Genomic DNA, 21,528 nt, shown 5'->3' with positions numbered 1-21,528 from the left:
AAAGAAGACTGGGTTTTTTTATCAATAAAGTGAAAGGCTTGATCAGTTTGTTAACCTGAAGTCGACAATATAAACAGACATCCGTTTCTATCAAAAACTTTTTCTGTAGCAAGTGAAAGGCAAAAGAAAGAATGATTCAATGATCCACTAAAAATAAATAAATACAGGAACGCAAACTGGTGGATTATTATTTTTTTGTTTGTTCACAGGCAACCAAAATCCTGGCAGGGGCCTCTGCATCAAAGTACTGGCACCCATTTGTTATTGGTGTTGTAGATGAAGGATTGCTTCCGGGGTATTGGTAAGTTGTATGACCCTACAATAAAATAAAAACAAGCATGAAAGAGGTTCGAGTGGATTTCATGTTTAGCTTATCGTAATGTTAATGGCTGCTTGCCTTCTGAAGACATAGCATGGTTGTGCCACCTCACATATTTTCTGGAAGAACATTCCGCACTCTGTGATAAGAAACTACACAGAGGAAATTTAACTATGGTGACCAAGACTACCAAGGAGAATCCCATAGCTTTTAACAGGTGTGCAGAGGAGGAGTATCAATAGGTGCTAGGGTTGCCATCTTTTTTCCTGGCAGGTGTGCCCCACTGTGACTAATGGGCATTCAGATGGGGAAGAAGCTTTTCTTGATGCAGCCTTTGCAGGCAGAAAAAAGCTCTGGATTTTTGCTCGCCATATAGGAGCCTTGCCAGATAGTAAGAGTCGGCAATCCTGTCAGGGCCAATCTATATATATATAAAGCAAACCGTCCATTTGTGACTCGTGCTCTAACTCCGAAACCACTGGACGGATTGCTTTCAAATTTGCACTCAACGTGCCTTTCCAATGTGGGCAGGTTTTTGGATATTCACATTGCTGAAATTCAATTCCTGAGCCAGGTAAAACGTCTTTTTCCTGGTGGACCAGGCCATGAAGCTGGCTGTGTTGAACTGTCACCCTTAGAATGTTCGAGCAGCATGTCTGCGGCCTGAAGGGTTGGTATGCCCTTACAATGTTCATGCAGATGGCCAGAGATGAGCAGTGAAAACAGGTAACAGGAAATAGGTAATACTGTTAGGTTATACGAGTGGAAGTGAAACACATACACACTTTGCCATGTGAGACATCAGGTGGGGTTACCTCCCCCTCACACGCATGTAACTTTCACTCTCTGTGCCTCACCCACTACTACCACACAACACACATACTCTCATACACATCCAGCTCATCCTCCCACACCTCACTCTGCCCTCCCTCATATCCAACCACCACTCACCCACTTCCTCACCCATATTCGCCACAGCTCTCTTTTACTAAAAGCAAGCTGGAGTTTGCCTTTTTCTTCTAAGAAAATCCGCGGGGTGGGGGCGAACCAACACTATTGGCTCCGCTACTTTTGCACATAGCCCTTTAAAAACCCAGGGACCTGGCCTCGATCTGAGCGCCTCACCACCCTGCCTCTGCTGCCTGACTAGGATAGCCTGCTTGCCCCAGTTCTGCTTTACCCAAGCCAGGATTGTGCGTGTCAACCAGCCTCATGGACAGCGGGATTCGCACTCTGGACATTTCCATTGTGGAATGGAAAGGGTTACCTTATACTAAAAAAATAAGACACCACCATATAACAATGTGAATTGAAAAGGGAAAGAGGGATTACATTTGACTGCCCCAAAAGGCTATGCTGCGGATCATTGGACCTGCGTGGACCTGTGTGTGGGTTGCGGACTGTGATGAGAAGGACAATTGCCACAGCAATGCTAGTAGCAAATAAGAAGCAGGGTTGCTCCTTCTTGTCAGGCCTGCTCCTCTGCCTTTAATGGCAGCCTCACTTGGAAATGTGGCAAATGAAACATTTCCCACACCAGGGCCAAGCTTTACTTGTATGCAGCAGCCTATTAAAGGTACAAGAGCAAAGTCAGTTAAGGGGGGAAGGGGCAGCAAAGATGCTGATCACTCTGTCTACTAGGGACGTCAGCTATGGTTTGAGAAATTCCTAGGGATTTCCGGGTGGGATTTGGAGAGGGCTGAGCCTCTGAAGCTTCTATTTCCTCCTCTGTCCTTTGGAGGCTGGCTGTAATCCTAGGAGAACTCCAGGCCACTACTGGAGGTTGGCAGCCCCATTCTCTATAAAATCCTTGTTTCTGCTTTCCCAGAGCACCAGGTCAAACCCCATCACAAGGCAGCACTGCAAGACCCAGTGGAAAGCCAGCCAAAAGTCAATCCTCCAGAAAAGCTGTAGGCACAAGAACCTAACATGTTGGAGGACGGGTAGCGAGGCAGAACATGGACAGAGCCAGAGGAAATGCATACGGCTGCCTTTCTTCATAAGCCACAGCACTGGCCCAACTTGTTCAGCATGGCCTCCTCTGAATTGGAGCAACTGCCAGGGTCTCAATACCAGTTGAAGCATAACTGTCATAGGATTGCCAACTCCAGGTTGAGGAATTCCTGGAGATTGGCAGTGGGGCCTGCGGGAGGAACCTCAGTGGATATAATACCATAAAGCCCCCCTTCATTTTCTATGGGGGAGCTGATCTCTGTACTTTGCAGATAAATTGCAATTACGGGAGCTCTCCAGGCCCTGGCTGGAAGTTGGCAACTAACACTTGTCTAATGAGCTGGGAAGAGGAAATGCTGTTAAACTTCTGTGGCAGGGTTTGGATTTGAACCTGGGCCTCTCAGATGTTAGTTTGACCCAGCAAGGTCTGGTCTCCTGCTTGAGTTAAACCATATTTTTGGCTGAATGCTAGACCCTTGCTGGGAATGTGATAATATCACTTCTAGCATGACCCGAAGTGACATCAGCACATCACCAGTGACATCATGGTGTCGCTGCTGAGAACCTCCTTATGCAAGTGTGTCTCCTACTGGTCGCCAGTCTCAGGCTGGCAATCTGTCCCCTGAAGCCCACAAGCACTCTTTATTTGGGCAGTCAGGCAAACATGTTTCTCATGGCCTGCTGTTGTTTTATATGGCTGCTTTGGACTCTGAGGAGGGCTAGAAACCTCCCCCCTCACTCCCCCAATTTCCCTTTGTGCACAACGGAGCTGTCATCCAAAAGCAGCCGTGCACATCAATATGAATCTGCCCAGTTGTATCCAATCAGTCCTCCCTCGATATTGTCTTTCCTGGCTGGCAGAAACTCCCCGGCACAGAAAGCTCTTTCCCAACACCTGCTCTCTGGGAGCCCTTAATGACAGATGCCAGAGACTGAACCTGGGTCCACGTATGTGCAGGGCTGCCCTGAGCCTTTGCAGCTAGGCCCCCGGGAAAAGACTCCCTCTGGGGCCTCCTACACTGTCCAGATCCAAACCAAAGATCAGATGAAAAGAGATTGCCTGACATATAAGCAGAGCCCCTGGAATTTAGTCCCTCTAGGACCCACCGCCACCAGCTCTATCTGCACTCAAAGCAGGTGCTTTGCTTGGAAGCCACAGCCCCTCCCTTGGCCCCAGGGGCAGCTTTTGAAAGAGTGTCAGTCTGGCTGGTGTTAAGCTCCCCCTCTGTAATTTGCAGCTCTTTCATCTTACTGGAGCCATCTTTGTCATGTTTAAAATACCAATGAATAAAAAGAGAGAGAGAGAGAGAGAGAGAGATTTTAACCATATATGTATTTTGAAAACTAGCAGAAGTTTCTTCCCAATTATATTCTCCAGTTTACTGAAAATCAGGCTGACGCAGCCCACCAAAGCTCTCACAGCCTATCTGTATTTTTTATCATTTTTTTGCTGTGAGTATTATATATAGGCCTTACTGAGACTATAAGATCCGTGTATATGGTTTTGTTACTTGTTTTGACTTAGAAATACGTTGCTGCTTTTGATATAACAGACACTGATAGGGAGTGTTTTACATGCTGTTGTCGTTTATTTACTTCATTTATACCGCTTGGACACATCACATCTTATATGGTTCTCTTTTCTTCTTGATCCTCACAACATGACAGAGTAGGGATTGGAACTTGGATCTCTCAAATCCCAGTATGAAACGCTACACTACATTCGTAAATGCCATGTGTACGATTATTTTGTGATCCGTGGACTTTAGAACACGAGAACTTCCCCTTGAGTATGGATTGCAGCTTGGTGAAGTTTCAGGTTATGCTTAGCATGCTTATCTGCTTAGGAGTTATGAGTGGGTTGCAAATCTCAAATTCATACCTAGAGCAGCAGTCCTAGTTAGAAAAGTTGCATCAGAACCTGCTTTGGAATAAAAGCGAGACAAAATTTTCTGCTGATCTCTCTTCAGGAAGTGATGTTGGATGGGAAAAAAATACAGTTGCTAACCTGGATCACTGTCAGGAAAGCCCTGGCAGGTGCCTGGTTTTATAATTTGGGAAATTATCACCAACAGCCGAAGAACCATTTGCATGGAGTTCCAGTTACTTCCATTGGATGTCAAAGAAACATTGATTTATTCAACCTTTCCCCTGCCTTTCACTTGATCTCTCGTCTTTAATTTCTTCTTTAATTTAAATCTTTAATTTGTTTTCAGCTCATCAGCCTGTGGCTGTTCTGGAAAGGGTGGCAACTTTTTTGGGGAGCCCCCAGACAGACTCCAGCACAGAGTCTGTAAGGTTGTCACCTTGGCCACTAAGCAGAAGCAGGCAATGACAATTGACCTGTTTGTCTCTTGCCAATGAAAACCCTACACAGGATCAGCATAATTCAGCTGCAACTTGATGGCAACAAAAAAAAAATTAATCTCAATTCCCATTTGTAATAGGGGGCTAAGAACACCATTTCTGAGATAAGGGAAAGCTCCCAGGAAAAGCATTACATGAATTCCAAGTATTATTACTATTATTAATAATATATGCTCCTAGGTTGATGTGTTTCTTCCCACTCCCCAGCATAGTTCTGATTCCCTGATCTCTGTCTATGAAGGAAGTCCCAGGTATAACCCCCCAACATTTCCAGTTAAACTATCTTAATTAGACTGCAAGATTAGGAAAATCCTTGTCCAGCATCACAATGGCACATTATACCCGTCAATACAGGTTTCCCAAATACTTGTCTGTTGGTTAATTTAAATGGGGCAGTATATGCAGAGGGGGGGTCAATAGGTAAAGTGTCGAGGCCAGGGACGTATAGATTTTTATGGGGGGGTTCGGGGGGGCACACCCTCACCTGCCCCTAGGGCATGGCTATGCCTCCCCAAACCCCGCCCCTGGCCTAGCGCTTATAAAAGCAGCTCTCCTAGGCCGGGGACGGCAGACTCTCCTGCCCTGCCCTCCCTTGCCCCCCACCAGCTGGGCTCCCAGCCGGCAGCTGACAGTTCATTCTGCCCACCCCTCTGGGCAGAGGCACAGAGGGAAAATGGAGCCCGGTGCAAAATCTGAGCCCCCCCCCCCCCCCCCGGCAGCCACTGTGATGCTGGAATCCACCCCCAGCTGGAATCCAGCATCACTTTCAATGGTGTTTAAACTAGAGAGCCCAAATTCTCCTTTAAAATCCACCTTAAAGGGAGAATCTGGCGTCCCTAGTTAAACAACATTGAAAGTGATGCTGTTTTGGGGTGGATTATCCCCCACCCTGAAACAGCATCACTTTCAACGTGGCGAAGTGGTTAAGAGCAGGTGCATTCTAATCTGGAGGAACCGGGTTTGATTCCCAGCTCTGCCGCCTGAGCTGTGGAGGCTTATCTGGAGGGAATTCCAGATTAGCCTGTTGCTCTCCAACACCTGCGCTCCCAGCTGGAAGTAACCTTGGAGAGCCTGAGTCACAGCTTTCCCGGGCTCTCTCAGCCCACCACACACTCACAGGGTGTTTGTTGTGAGGGTGAGGGGCCAAGGAGATTGTAAGCTCCTTTGAGGTCTCCCTATAGGAGAGGGGGGATATAAATCCAAACTCTTCTTCTTGCTTCTAAACTGTAGGGACCTCCAGATTACTCCCCTTTAGAAATCCATGCAGAAGGGAGTGGATTTAAAAGGAGAATCTGGGGGAATTTGGAGGGTGCCACTACTGTCCAAGGGGGTACATATGTTCCAAGCTAGAAGCACTTGAAAGCTTTCAGGGGGTATCTTCAGGGGAGACTCTCCTAAATGATACACTCCCAGGTTTAGTTGAAGGATTTGGATTAAGGGGGTCCAAAGGTTATGGACCCTCAAAGGGTGTAACAACCCATCTTCCTATTAGCTCCCATTGGAAAGCAATGGAGGGATGGGGAAAAGGCACCCCCCTTTTGGGAGTCCCATAGCTTTGGATCCCCTGGACCAAGCTTCACAAAACCTGGGTGGTATCAGTAAGAGACCTCCTGATTAGCTTATACCTCCCAAGGTTTGGTGAGAATTCTGAGAGAGCCCCAGTTCATCAGGGGATCCAAAGTTATGGACCCTCAAAGGTGTAGCCCCCATCTTCTATTAGCTCCCATTGGAAACAATGGAGGATGGAGGCACCCCCTTTGGGAGTCCATAACTTTGGACCCCCTGAACCAAACCTCAGCAAACCTGGGTAGTATCATCAGGAGAGTCCCCCAAACAATCCCTGGTGCTGCTAGCCTAAACAATGCGCCCCCTGCAGGCCAAAGACAAAATAAACACTAAAAATGTTTTTAAAACCCACAAACGGAGGGGCGGAGCTTCAGACATGAATGTGGGGGTTGAACCCGAGAAACCCCCCCTTACCTACGTCCTTGGTCGAGGCACTTAACTTTTCCCACTGAGCTTCCTCTGAAAAGGCATCTCTGAACACCCGCTCCCCCACTCCCCACCACACACACTGCAAGCCAGCAAGGGAGAAAGCAGTACACAGTTGTTCAAGAGACATTTGCTGGGGAGAATTGGCACTCCTGGGCCTCAGGAAGAAGTTAAAGAACAAAACAGAGACAGGTACACTATGGTCAGAGACAAATATCCCATTAATCTGCTGTAGCCCAAACAGCCAGAAGCCTGGCAACCTCTGAAAAAAGACTTTATTGTGGCATGAGGTCGCCAGGTTGCCCTTGGCCACTGGCAGGAGATGGGTGGAGGGCAGAGTTGCCAGATTAAGGTTAGGAAACTGGAAATTTGGGAATGGAGCATGCTGAGGACAGTGCCTGCAGTCCACCCTCAACACATCTATTTTCTCCAGGGGAACTGATCTCTAGTATGAAGATGAGTTGCAATTCCAGGAGATCCCCAGGTACAACCCGGAGACTGGCATCCTTATTGAGGCACGAGCTTTCATGGACCAGGGCCCACTTCATCCAGCTCGTAAAGCTGCTTGTCGCCCTTGAAAGCTTCTACCACAGCAAACATGATTTAACTTTGAGGAGCTGCAAGACTCTGTTACTATGAACAGAGATGTTTCTTTAGGCTAGGATGGTCAAAACCAGAAGAAGGCCTGAGCAGGTGGACCAAAGTAGTTCTGCTGATAAGAGAAGTTAGAGAGGTGTAGCTTCTCTTGGTGTACTTAACCGTTGGGGATGGCAACTGGCAGACAGCAGAAGGGAACTGGAAACTATTTTTTCCCTTCATGCAAAAGTTGCCAGATCTACGGTCGAACTAGATTAGACAGAGATCTTGGATCAATTAATATCTGTTACAGATTTCAGATATGTTAAGACCTAAATTTAGATCAGGGTGGAGATGCAAGGAGGGGGATTAATCTTTCTAACCCTGCAAAGTGAGAGCAATTTATATACATTAGTCATAAGCAACACAAGATGGTATTGTGATCAGGACTTTCAAGCAAAGTAGTGATCACAATAGTATCTTGTGTCACGTATGGCTGATCCTGTATCCTAGCTCTTTAATTCTGACTCTACACATTACAGGGCACAGTGAGGTTGGGGTCCCTGCACTCCTAAATCGTGTGTTACTCTCACACAAAAATTCTGGGTTCTCCTCAGTTCCTGCATTTGTGGTGCCCAATTGACATCAAAACTGTGCTAAGCATGGAGAAGGGGTCTTAAGCCTTGCTTCGTGCTGTTCTTCTGACCAGCAGTGGTCCTAGGGAAGTACAAACTTGTGGGTTTCCCCAACAGACCAAATGTCACCCTCATGGATTATTTCAGGTCAAGAAGACAGAAGGTGGCTGAAATCCCTTTCCCATGCATGATACTGCTAAGTTCTGAATTGAGTGCTATATGTTAGAAAACTGAGGCGAAACTGCAAGTCACACAGCTGTCACACAGGATATGGGTGTGATCTACAGACCTCCCCCCCCCCCCCACACTGGTGTTCTTAGTAATGGGTGCCCTCAGGGTGCCCTCTTTCAACATTAATGGGTGCCCTTTTTCAAGACAAGGGCATGGCACAGGAAGGTATAGAGTAGTGATATTAGTGAGATGGGCTATGAGCAAATGAGAAGGGAAGACAGTCCAAATTCCCAAGCCAGAACACAATCCCTCTGCTCCCAAGGACACTCAGTTCTTTGTCTCTGAGAATTTCCCTTGATGTTGTTTTTGCTCTTGACATTTTAGATTAAAGGTACTGGAGTTCTGTCCTTTGTGTCTGGTTGCTCTGTTGACAAGCATATCCAACCACCCAGAATACTCAGCAGAGGCAAAAATCCTGCCAATGAATCAGACCATCTGCATACCATAAATAATGGGCCAAGTTGATATTTCTGTGCTTCTAACCCTACATTAATCTGTCAGGAGAGCTTAGATTTGTATTTCCTGTAGTGCTTATTTCCTCTAACCATTGCTAGTCGCTGGATCATGTTACTCATGGCTATGACTAGGGTTGCCAACTCTGGCTTAGGAAATTCCTGGAGACTGGGAGTGGTGCCCATGGGAATGCAGAATTTGGGGGAGAGAAGGGACTCAGAAAAGATGTGATTTCAATCCTGGACTTCTGTTTCTATCGGAACTGGAACTGAAAAAAACCCACCATTCATGTGTGATGGTGTTATGTCTGACACAGAGTGGGGATCCAGATGCAATCTGTGTACTCAGCAAAGCATGAAGAAGTGTTTTGCTTATATTATCCAGTCACCTGCCCCATGCTTCTATGAACAGGGCGGGTTCCAGGTCAAATAAAGAAAGCTAAAATAAATAAATACTAAGGCAGCCCTGGGCAGCTGACAGAAAGTGAAGCTAGCTATTAAAAGTACTTCCTGGCTGGGCAAGTCAAGCATTACGAGGCCTTGACATCTTCCTTCTCCTCTGACACTCCTCCCTCCCCTATTACCTCATCATGAAATAAATTAATGAAATAAATGTGCTGCCATGACAACATGAGGAGGAAGAAGAAGGAGTTGGATTTATATTTCCCTTTCTCTCCTATAGCAGACTCAAAGGGGCTTACAAACTCCTTTCCGTTCCCCCCTCACAACAAACACCCTGTGAGGCAGGTGGGGCTGAGAGAGCTCAGAAGAACTGTGACTAGCCCAAGGTCACCCAGCTGGCGTGTGTTGGAGTGTACAGGCTAATCTGAATTCCCCAGATAAGCCTCCACAGCTCAGGCAGCAGAGCGGGGAATCAAACCCGGTTCCTCCAGATTAGAGTACACCTGCCCTTAACCACTATGCCACTGCTGCTCCAAATGATGCTTCCCCAAATATGGCTTTTTTTGTTGTGACTAATGTAAACCTGCTTGCATGTCAAAAACTCTCCCTGCCTTGTGACATTCTGATGGGTCTGATGAGCAAAGGTTCTTGGTTTTTTTTAAGTAATTGGGGGGAAGATAGTGCAGTGGGAGTCATTGGGCAAGAATAAACTTGCAGATGAGTATCAGTTTACTAATGTGGAAAAGCACATTTTCTGGTGCCGCCCCCTCCCCATTTTCCTTTTTTTTAATTCCCAGCTCTGGCTAATTCACTATGCTTCTGATACAGCCTCTTTTCAAATAGAAGATATCCATTTTTTAAAAGATAGGATGGATGTGCTGCTAGAACCCCTTCAGGACTGAACCCCAAAATCTGCTTTATTAGAAGGACTGGGGGTGGAGAGGGGGAGAGGACAATGCCCACCTAGAATACCTGTTGGAGTCACCCTAAATTTATTTTGAAAAAAAAATAGATTGCTTAATTTGGGACACAAGCCCAAAACAGACATGACAAGGATCACAGATCTTTGTTCATCTGGAAAAAATAAATTGCAGGTATATATACACAGTCATGATTTGGTTTGGGGCTACACAAGAAGATGTTCAATCTCAACACCCTTATTGGCATTCAAAACCTTCAGTCCCAGGCAGTTATGTGAAATTACTTTGTGTTTGGGGGACCAAAACGTCCACACTGATGATTCATAGAGGTTTATTGAAATTGATCCTCTCTTGGGCTCATAATGAACAAGGAGAGCAGCAGTGGCATAGTGGCTAAGAGCAGGTGCACTCTGATCTGGAGGAACCGGGTTTGATTCCCAGCTCTGTCGCTTGAGTTGTGGAGGCTTATCTGGGGAATTCACACGCCAGCTGGGTGACCTTGGGCTAGTCACAGCTTTTCGGAGCTCTCTCAGCCCCACCCACCTCACAGGGTGTTTGTTGTGAGGGGGGAAGGGCAAGGAGATTGTAAGTCCTTTGAGTTTCCTTCAGGAGAGAAAGGGGGGATATAAATCCAAACTCTTCTTCTCTTCTTCTTCATCTTTATTGCTAAATGAAGAAACATGATACCTAATTTTTTTGTAAATGCTGTCAAAACCTTTAAAAATAATTAAATTCTTACCTGGGCCAGGTATTTCTTGGTGGAATTTATCTCTGAAACAACGGTCTGTGTTCGAGACAAATGCAGCACTGGAAATGTAATGCTTGCTCGGCCCTTTGTAATCTACTATTTCATATTGGCCAGGTCCAGGTGAAGGGGGGGTTCTGGGACGAGAGGTAGGCGGGGCTGAGAAGTTCAAGGTGTGTTTTCGTCTAGGAGAAGCAAACAGAGATGCTGTCCAAACAGATTTTGGCTTCACGTGAAACATAAGCGGTTTCAAGTTGAGCTTTAGTCCATGGTCAGAATCCAGAATAGAGTTGGGTATGCTTAAAACCAATGAACGCATGTTAAATTGTAGCAGAGTGCTGTTGGGTGCATAATAAAAGGCAAGCAACTATTTTTGTAGATACACTCATAGAAGTGTCCTCTGGTATCTTTCAGCATCAGAAGAGGAGATGCCTTTGACAAGCCTCCCAGTGCAATTGCATCTGGAAGCCCAAATGTGGCTTACAAACTTAAATCTGGATAGAAATTAAGGATGAAGATTGGTGCTCAAACCAGTGTGCCTGAAACTCACCAGGAAGCTCCCCTTGCTGAGATGATGATCTGCAATTCACAGTTCTAATGATAAAGACCTTATGTCCCCACAAGGCTGCAAAAGGTCCTGCCAATCAGACAAGCACCTGGAATGCTGTGCTCAAAACGTAAGCAATTGGCATCAGGACTACAGCATTTGGGGAAAGGGGGCTTAAGCCATCTTGCCCACACCATTTTTCTGACCTGGAAAATAGGAAACTGGTGCAGCAGGAAGTGCTTAATTCCCTGTTGCCCCACACACCACAGTCCTGATATGAACTGGGGTCCCACAGCCTGGGAATTAAGTTCCCAGTTCAGACCTCCCCAACCACATCTATCAACAGCAGTGCCGTGGGGGGGCGGGGGGCGGAATGGTGCTGGGGCAAAAGGGCGCCCTCCCATCCTCTTTCACACGCCTCACTTACCTTTAAAAGCTAAAAGAACAGCCTGCTCCGGTTCACAGAGGCTGCCCTAGGCTGTGGGGGCGGTCTGATGGGGGGAGCAATTCTCTGCCCTCCCATGCCTGCGCCCGGGGCATTTGTCAGCCCCCCGTCCCGTGGTAACTCCACCTATAATCAACAGACCATGTGCCCCCCTTGTGAATTTCATATCACATGAACTGGCTTCCAGAATGCTTCTCTCCTGAGAGTGCTAATTACTCTGCTTCCACCCGGATCACCTAAGAGGCCATCACTGTGGGAAGGGAGCTCACTCACTGATCTCTGCTATAGCAGAATTGCACATTTCAAATGTTCTAAGTTCAGGCCACTTTCCATGAGTTGTCTGCTGAGAGGATCACCCTGTGTGTTGCAGAGTCTTGAGGCATGTCTTGAGCTGGACATGCACTTGGTTTGCAAGGGGCACTGGCTAACTCCAAACTCCTAGGATGGGTATCAGCTTTATCTTTTGTTTGACGCTTTATTTTGTCTGTTTGTTTAACAAGCTGGAATTTGTGCTGACAAGGGGAGCAGAAGTGGCTTCCTGATCAGGGTCCGCTAGGTGGCTCTACGTGATTGCCTGTGGCACCAGTGGTGGAAAGGAGTCATTCAACCCTGTTGCCCTCTCATCCAGGCATCAGGGTATGACCTGGGAGGTGGTCCTTACTCCAGTAGGTGGCTAGCATGAATCCTGCTTTTTCCTTCCTTCCTCCCTCTGTTGGGGGTGGCGGCACCTCTGTCTTGCCTGACCAGAAGGAGCAAGGAGACCCAGCAGCTCCTCCCCACAGTGCAGGAGGGAAGGAGGATGGTCACTGTCTCCCTGCCTCCCTGTAGTTCTGAGGGGGATGAGGAGGCTGGCTGTTGCGGCCTGCCCTTTTCCAAAGTCACTAGGGACAAGGATGGTGGGCACTCCTTCCTACTTTCCCACAGCCTGGGTGGGTGGCTTGGGCACTCTAACCTATGGCACCCAAAATCCTTGGGCTGGCCCTGTTCCTGACTGATAGGCAGATGAGCCAATCAGTGTTATGCACAGCTCCAAGAAAAGATGAATGTTGCTTCACAGTTCATTCACCCTTTTGTCACTCAAGGGTGTTCAGTGCTGGTTTTCTCTCTAAGCTAGAACATCAGATTCCCCATTGAGCCTGCTGCTTAGAAGGGTTTATCTGTATCTAAATGGTACTGAGAGCCAGCATGATGTTGTGGTTAAGGTGTCGGATCAGGGCCTGGGAAACCCAGGTTCAAATCCTTACTTATGCCATGGAAGCTTGCTGGGTGACCTTGGGTCAGTCACACACTCAGCCTTGGTTCCGGCTAGTATTTAGATGGGAGACCTCCAGAGGCATGGCGCCAAGGCAGGCAATGGCAAACCACCTCTGAACACCTCTTGCCTTGAAAACCCTACAAAGTGGTTGTAATTCAGCTGGGACTTGATGGCAAAAAAATGGCACTGATACATTTCTTCTATGGCTTTCCCACTGAAGTAAGGCTTCACACACAGATCTTCCATTGAAATAATAATAATTAGTTTGAAGTATTATTTTACTTTTACTTTATTTTATTAAATCTGTATCCTGCCCTTTTCAACCAAGGTTGGGCTCAGGGCGGCTCGCAGAGTTTAAATCATAACAATACAAAATGTAAATCACTATAGCTAAAACCACAACCCCAGGATGGTAACAGAGTGAATTTTCAAATTACCATAATAAAACCAAAACCAAAGGGGCTGGCATCAACAATCAATAAAGGAACATAGATAATAAACATGATTATGAGTTGGGAGGCCAGCAGATGAAATAGGGACAATGGGATGCCTCACCCAGAGACCTGGCAGAACAGCTCCATCTTACAGACCCTGTGGAACTGTTTAAGGTTCTGAAGAACCTTGGTGTCAGCTGACAGAGAGTTGCACTGGCTCTAATTGAGGCCAACCTAACATCCTTGGGACCAGGGGCCACCAGAAGGATATGGTCGGAGGGCAGTAAGGGGAGATGCGGTTCTGAAGATATGGGGCCCCAGACAAGCACCTTGAACCTGATCTGGAATTCCACTAGTAGCCAGTGCAACCTGCATAGCACAGATGTTATGTGCTCCCTCACCATAAATCCAATGAGGAGCCTTGAGGTGACTTTTTGAACCAGTTTTTGTTTCTGGGTCAGCCTCAAGGGCAGGAGGTGACTCTCGCATGGATCACTATGGCAAGGTCTGAGTGGGATAAGTAAAGGGCCAGCTGCCTGGCCTGTCTGAGATGGAAAAAGGCCATTCTCACTGTCTACGACACCTGGACCTCCATAGCAACAGTGGCATAGTGGTGAAGAGCAGGTGCATTCTAATCTGGAGGAACTGGGTTTGATTCCCCACTCTGCCATCTGAGCTGTGGTGGTTTATCTGGGGAATTCAGATTAGCCTGTGCACTCCAACACACGCCAGCTGGGTGACCTTGGGCTAGTCACAGTTCTTCTGAGCTCTCTCAGCCCCACCCACCTCACGGGGTGTTTGTTGTAAGGGGGGAAGGGAAAGGAGATTGTAAGCCCCTTTGAGTCTCCTACAGGAGAGAAAGGGGGGATATAAATCCAAACACTTCTTCTTCTTCATAGATAAGGAGGACTCCAAGGTCACTAGGCTTTTGACAGATGAGGCAGGTTTTCTAGCCACACCTTTGAATTGGGGCAGCTGAAACCCCCCAATCAATTCCCTCCAACTCAGCCACAGGACTTTTGTGTTCGCTGGTTTAAGCTTCAGTCTACCCTTCCTCAACCATCCAGATACGGCCTCCAGACACTGTGCCAATGTATTTGGGGTAGCGGCTGGCTGGTCCTCCGTCAACAGAAAAAGCTGGGTGTCATCAGCATATTGGTGACAACCCAGCCCAAAGTTCCAGACAAGCTGAACTAGGGGCCACACGAAGATGTTAAACAACACTGGAGAGAGGATAGCCCCCTGTGGCACACCACAAGCAAGTGGATGCTACCGAGACGTCCCCCCTCCAAGTGACACCTGGTGTCCCCGGCCTTGGAGAAATGAGGTCAGCCATTGCAAGGCTGTACTCCATATCCCAGCATCAGCAAGGTCGTGGGTCATAAGATCATGGACGATCATGTCAAATGCTGCAGTGAGGTCTAATAACACCAACAGCGCTGACCTGCCTCGGTCCAATTGCATCCAAAGCTTGTCTACTATGACAACCAGTACAGTCTCTGTCCCACAGCCAGGACAGAACCCAAACTGGAAGGGATCCAGAACCTATGAATCCTTCAGAAATACCTGCTGTTGTTCCACCACAGCTCTCTCAACTACCTTTCCCAGAAATGAAAGATTCTAAATCAGGCAGTAGTTGGCTAGATCATGGGATCTAAAGATGGCTTTTTCAAGAGAGGGCGTACCACTGCCTCTTTCAGTCTCCTGGGGAAACTCCATGTGTAAGGCGGTGGGGTTGGAGCAGTTGCATAGCTACCATGGGGAGGGGGGCGCCGCACCTCAGGCACTCGCCATTGGCATCACGTGGGGGTAGAAAATCAACCCCCACCACACCCCCTCCCCTTGCCCCACCCCCCTAGGCCCGGCACTTGAAAATGATGGTCTGGTTTTCTGGCCTGGCTTTGTACACCATGCATCTGTCATAGAACCTTTCTGCTTGGCGAAGGAAAATGCATTGAATCAGACTAAGGGTCCATCTAGTCCAGCATCCCTTTACCCCCAGGGCCCTGAAAGGCACCAAGCATGGAGGCAAAGACTTCCCCTGGTGTGTCATTCCAACAGTGACCTCTGAACAAGAGCCTCTTTTTAGCTAAAATGACTACCACCTCTCAAAAGACCTATCAGCCAGGAATGTGTCTATTCCCCTTGTAAATGTGTGGGCATTAATAGCCCTCGCTTTATCTACTTGGTTCTATAATACATTCACAGTTCTGCATGGGGTGCAGGATAATCCTGCTAGGTCCTCAGTAAAATGAATGTGCCCCCTAGAATGCACCATCATATATTGCCTTACGCTGAGGATTTCCATGGTAAATTTCCAAGGACCCCAGTGTGAACACCATCATGATAAGAAGCACATGTGCTATTGTAGAGAATGAAGTGTGCACCCTTTGTAGTGGTGGCAACAGCCCCTTCTAGTCAGGCTGGATTAGGGCATGCTGATGCTCTAAACTATAACAAGTTCAAGGCATTCCATATCATTACCAAAAATAGCACTTTAAGGACTTTTTTTCTCTTTGTATTTTGAGATCCCCCTTATTACTTGCGGCCCTAAACAGAAGCTTACTTAGCTTTCAGTTAAATCAAGCTGTGCTTCCAGTACCTTTTATGTTTGGTAAGCAAATGATTGCCTAGAAGAAGAAGGAAGAGGAAGAGGAGGAGGAGGGAGGAGCACTAGTTTGGATTTATACCCCACCTTTCTCTTATTTAAGGAGACTCAGTGGCTTACAAGCTCCTTTCCCTTCTTCTCCCCACAACATACACCTTGTGAGGTAGATGGGACTGAGAGAGTTCTGAAGAAATGTGACTAGCCCAAGGTCACTCAGCAGGAATGTAGGACTGGGGAAATGAATCTGATTCACCAGATTAGAGTCCACCGCTCATGTGGAGGAGTGGGAATCAAACCCGGTTCTCCAGATTAGAATCCACCAGCTCTTAACCACTATGCCATGCTGGCTCTCACTTTTTCTGCAAAAGTCTCTTCCTGCACTCTTTCTGCAAAAGTCAAATGAACTTTGTTGCAAGACCTGTAACACCAAATCCAGACAGTCAGAAGAGAAGACCCACAACGGGCTGAGCATTTTCTGACTGGTCTCATCCTGTTGTGGCTGAGAGTTGCAGCTGAGGACTTTGGTGAGAATAAACTAGGTCTGAGGCTCATCTGGAACAAACTGGTCTTGACTCCCTGTTGGATCTGGCAGCTTTGCACCAGCTGCCACTCTGGCCCCAGAGGCATTCATCACGCTGACATAAATGGGAGTTGGATTAACCTCCAAACTGCTGATAGGTCTGTATTTTCTGGCAACGTGGATGGATGTTCCTTTGCCCCGTCAGGTTTGATTTACATCTTCCCTAAGTCATAGTGGTTTACTACATGCTAAGCCAGTGCCAGGTCCCCTTCTCGCTCCCTCTGGAAAGCCCTGCATTTAGAAAAAAGCATGAGATAGTAGTAAAGATACCCCTGACCACGTGCAGAGGGTTCCAACTATGAGGAGCACAGGGGCAGGAATGCGATGGGGAGGGTTAGATCTTAATCTTATCTCAAGCAAACCAACATGACTATTTATAGGACTGACGGCCATAAAAAATGACTGGGTTGAGTAACTGAGCTAGTTAGATTTATTAGACCTCAGGACTGAAGGGAGGGGGGGGGATCATGCATGACCGGGAAGTGAGCCTCCTTACAGAATGAAAGTAGAAATTCACTTTATTACATGCCATAATGCAAGTCTGATTCCCTCATTTTTTAAAAAAAACCTTCTATATTGCTCTCAGTTTTGGACAGAGAAACTGATCTGTACAGTCTGGAGATCAGTTGCATGGGAATTCTGCAGGCCCCAACTGGAGGTCAGTAGCCCAATGAAATAAAAGGAGTTATAATACAAGGCACTTCTGGGAATGGGCAAACTGCCTTTCCCTTATTACTGAGTGGCCACCAGTGGGCCTAGGCATCTGAGATCAGAAAGAAGATGGGGGGGAGGGGCAGTCTGAACCCATCCCTTCATGATATTCTGCCACTGAACTGAACTGAACTGAAGCTGCTTTTAACTGCTGCTTTTTAAAACCTATATGTAATTTACTGTTGTTCACCGCCCAGAGCCCTTCGGGGGTTGGGCGCTATATAAGATTAAAAAATAAATAATAAAAATAAATAAAAATAAAAAGCTCTCTAAGGTTTTCACCATAGAGGTACAGAGATAGAGTGACACCTCCTATCCTCTTAAGGTTGCCAATTTCCAGATGGTGGCTGGAGATCGCCTGCTATTACAACTGGTCTCCAGGGGACAGAGATCATAAAAAATTATCACCGAGAGAAAATGGCCACTTTGGAAGGTAGACTCTATGACATTATACCTCATTGAAATCTCTCCTTGTCCCAAACTTCACCTTCCCAAGACTCCACCCCCCAAATATCCATATTTCCCAGCCTGGAGCTGGCAGTCCTATGTACTCTCCACACAGAATAAACGGCACCTTTTAGTTCCCGTTCAGATCATGTGTGACTACTTTCTAAAAGCTTGGCATCTCTGTCTTCTCGGAAAAAAAGAACTGACCAAAAATAATTAATCATGTCTCCAACTTCATTTACTTTTTAAAGATACTTTTAAACATTTACTTATTTATAACCTGATTTTCTCCTCAATGGGGAACCAAAGCAAATGACAACATCATTCCCCCTTCCATTTTACTTCACACCAACCCTGGGTGGTTGGCTAGGCTGAGACTGACTGTCCCAATGCCACCCGGTGAGCTTCTACAGCACAGTGAGGATTTGAACCTGGGTCTCTCAGACTCCCTGAACACTAAGCCGTAGTGGCTTTGGCTTTAGTGTGCATGGTGCTTTGGCAGATCCCTGGCCAAAGAAACATCTAAATAATTAATTTTTTCCTCCCCAGGTTCTGGTGGGTTTTCCAGGCTGTGTGGCCATGGTCTGGTTCCTAGGAACAAGATCCACCAGACCACGGCCACACAGCCCGGAAAACCCACCAGAACCAGTTGAATCCGGCCATGAAAGCCTTCTACAATACATTTTCCTCCACAGATTGATTCTTAATATCTCCAGATGAAGAATGCCCCACCTTTTACAATACATCAGGACAAGAAATTTTCTCTTAAAAGAGTCTTGATGCCAGCTGTTTGGGAGATGGGTACACCTGTTCTGCTCACTTCAATAATGAGGGTCAGAACTCACAAGCCAAGGGACTTCCTTCGTACTGGGCTGGGGGTCCCCCTGGGCTGATAGGCTGCAGGCCCTGGACTCAGAGACACTGTTTTGATTTCACGAGTAGTTCTAGACTTGAAGCAGGACACCAGCATTGTAGGCGACTGCCGGACGAAGGAGTCGTTAATTTGGTAATGACCTAGATTGAAAACAAACACGGAAACTGTCACCAAAAATTGGCTTAGCCAAGTCTTGCCTTGCAGTTGCCACCTACTGTATGAGAAGTGAATGCTTAGTACAAACATCCACAACCTTGTTGAAACTGTGTGCACATCTTGGAATAAGAACAGGTAGTGTGTGCTACAGTAAAGTAGCTGCTGAGGGCAGAACTAATCGCAAAATGGCTGTCGTGAGGTACAGGGCCAGTCACAAAATATTGGGAGGTTCTACAAAGGTTTAGGAGACTCCAAGCCAAGTATCTGCCTATGATGGAGGCAACTGTTTTCAAACAGGTGCCCCCTGCAGATGCAAAGGTTCTTGGTTTCCGAAACATCCTGGGGTGCCTGCAGGGGGTGGGGGGAAGCAGGGCTGGCTCTTTCCTGGTGGGGATGAAGTAAGTGGGAGCCATAACACCCATGGGAGACACACTGAGTGAGAGGGAACTGCGTCCAGGGCACGTGTGCACCGTGCCCCTGCCACACCCCCGCCCGCCCTGGAACGCCCCCACCCTGCCCCAGAACACGCCCAGAATGCCCCTGCCATGGCCCGGAATGCCCCCTGCCACACACCCTGCACCAGTGTGCGCCCAGTACATTGTGCACCCCTGTCCCCTTGGTGCTACGCCACTGCTGGATGGAAAGGACTGCCTTACAAAAAACCAGGAAAATGAAATACACTGGCAACTTTGGGAAAGAACTTTGTAAATGCTGGAAGAATCAAGACTGCTGTATCCCTATTACAGGAAGGGGGAGCTTGCTACATTTTCAGGTGATTTTCTCCAGCTTTGGACACAACTTGGTCATTTATGATGTTAGGTATTGCTTGAAGAAAACAAATAGGGATCCTTTTGCATTGCTGCTTCTTTGTTCCCCCTTTCAGATCACTGAAGTGACTGATATGAATAATTACTATAGGTACAAATGGATAAAGGGAAGGCAGTGTGGGATAGTCCAATCTCGCAAGATATCTGAAGATAAGCTGGCTCTGTACTTGGATGGGAGACCAGCTCTGCTGGGATTGCCTTAAATTGGTTGCAATTTGACAGCACTTACGGGGAAATAACCCTTACCCTGATGAGACAACCTCTTCCACTTGGTCAGGGGAAAGAGAGGAAACCCCTTTGTCACATTATGCCTTTGATTTCTGATATACTTTTGGGAGCTACAAAAAGAAATAGACCTTTGGGGTTTTTAGATCACTCACAAGGAGAAGGAACTTTTTCCTTGCTATTGACTGGCAACTCTCGTCTTGTTCTGGATGAGAACACTGACTTGGCCCCTATGTTCTGGCTCCTCTTGCAGGCATTCATGGAGACCTGTGAATAGAATTGGGGTTTCTGGAGAATTTGTTTCTGGTATTCATTTTAACAAAAACAAAACAAAACAGATTTTGATTGACTCTCCTCAATATAATAACATCTGCTAGGGGCCACAGGTGTCAAACTCGCGGTCCTCCAGATGTTATGGACTACAGTTCCCATGATGCTGGCAGGGGATGATAGGAACTGTAGTCCATAACATCTGGAGGGTCGCGAGTTTGACACCTATGTGCTAGGCAATCAACAAACTGGAATAATGGCAGCAAATGGGCTTCTGAAGAGTGTGTGACTGCACCTACTCTAAATTTTTGAGCCGCGGTTTTCTACCAAGTGAATCCCTAGTAGCTGACTTGGACTGTATCTACATAACACCTGGCTATTATGCTACTGTCACATTAAACATTTGTAATTGGATTTTGCTGTGTAAAAATCATCTGATAATGTGCAGCCCTGATAGTCAGGGAGCTACCTAAGCAGGAAACATGTCCCATTTTATTCAGTAGGGCTCATTTCCAATAAAGTGCTCTTTAGATTGTAGCCTTTGACTTGTACTAAAAGCCAAGGGCCACAATCCAGTGATGTCTCGCTCTGATCTAGTCACAGTGATCCATGCAATAGTCACTTCCAGACTGGATTACTGTAACTTGCTTTACCCAAGGTTACTCCTGAGACTGATCCAGAAACTCCAACTGGTACAAAATGCAGTTGCACTGAATCCATATTCCACCAGTGCTCTATCAATTGCAATGACTCCAGGTGGAGTACTAAATTGGGTTCAAGGTTTTAATATTAACATTGAATCCCTAAATGGTCTGGACAATCATCCCTGTGGAATCTCCTCTCCCAATATGTCCCCCAAAGAGCATTACTCTCTGCTAACAACAAACTACTGTACATGCCTGGCCTGGAGCCTGAGCCTATTTGGCATTGGTCCCTGTACGGCGGAATGCTCTGTCTAGTGAGCAGTGGCATAGCTAGAGAAAATGGAGATGCCCTGCCTTCCCCATGCGCCGCCCCTGCTTACCTTGGCTGGTGGTGGAGAGAAAAAAAGTGGCTCGCCTCAGCTCTAGCTTGCCTCAGCCCGCCCCTAGAGCAACAGCTGAGCCAGCCGAGGCCTGCCCAGCAGCCCCTGGCTCTGCTCCGCACCACGCTTGACTGGCTGACAGAAGAGTGGGGGAGGGTGATTTTCCGCTCCCCCCATGTGACTCAATGGGGGCTGCCCAGGGCAGTTGTCCCCAGATGTCCTCGTTATAGCTGTGCCTATGCTAGTGAGACCAGGGCCTGGCGGGATCTATTCCAATTCCATAAGGCCTGCAGGAAGGAGCCGTCCCGCCATGTTTTTTAAATGTGTCAATGCAATACAATGCATAAACATTAAATTTAAAAAAATCTATCTTAGATGGCTTCCTTTTGTTTATCTGGTTTGGTTGTATGGTATTGGCGGAATGTTTTAAGTTTTAAATTATTTCGCTCTTGGATGGGTTTTTAAGGTGCCATGATAGATTGTATAAGGTTTTTATTGAAACACTGTTGGAAGCCGCTCTGAGCCTGCTGTGA

At 47.0% G+C, this 21,528-nt stretch overlaps 1 protein-coding gene across 3 annotated transcripts in view; it reads right to left on the bottom strand.

Moving 5' to 3' along the window:
• STPG1 (sperm tail PG-rich repeat containing 1) overlaps nt 1-21,528 on the bottom strand; it is a 45,505-nt gene continuing 23,977 nt past the window's right edge. For all 3 annotated transcript variants that reach the window (XM_048501244.1, XM_048501243.1, XM_048501245.1), the window contains 4 exons: nt 19,857-19,968; nt 18,465-18,633; nt 10,587-10,777; nt 1-316 (listed from right to left, as the gene is read on the bottom strand). In XM_048501244.1, coding sequence (XP_048357201.1) covers nt 240-316; nt 10,587-10,777; nt 18,465-18,633; nt 19,857-19,968 — 549 coding nt within the window. In that variant the 3' untranslated portion in view covers nt 1-239. The remainder of the gene's footprint in view (nt 317-10,586; nt 10,778-18,464; nt 18,634-19,856; nt 19,969-21,528) is intronic.

The sequence above is a fragment of the Sphaerodactylus townsendi genome, linkage group LG06 (genome assembly GCF_021028975.2).
Source record: "Sphaerodactylus townsendi isolate TG3544 linkage group LG06, MPM_Stown_v2.3, whole genome shotgun sequence".
Lineage (NCBI taxonomy): Eukaryota > Metazoa > Chordata > Lepidosauria > Squamata > Sphaerodactylidae > Sphaerodactylus > Sphaerodactylus townsendi.
Note: the sequence above shows the minus strand (reverse complement) of the source record. Positions and strands in the feature narration are given on the sequence as shown.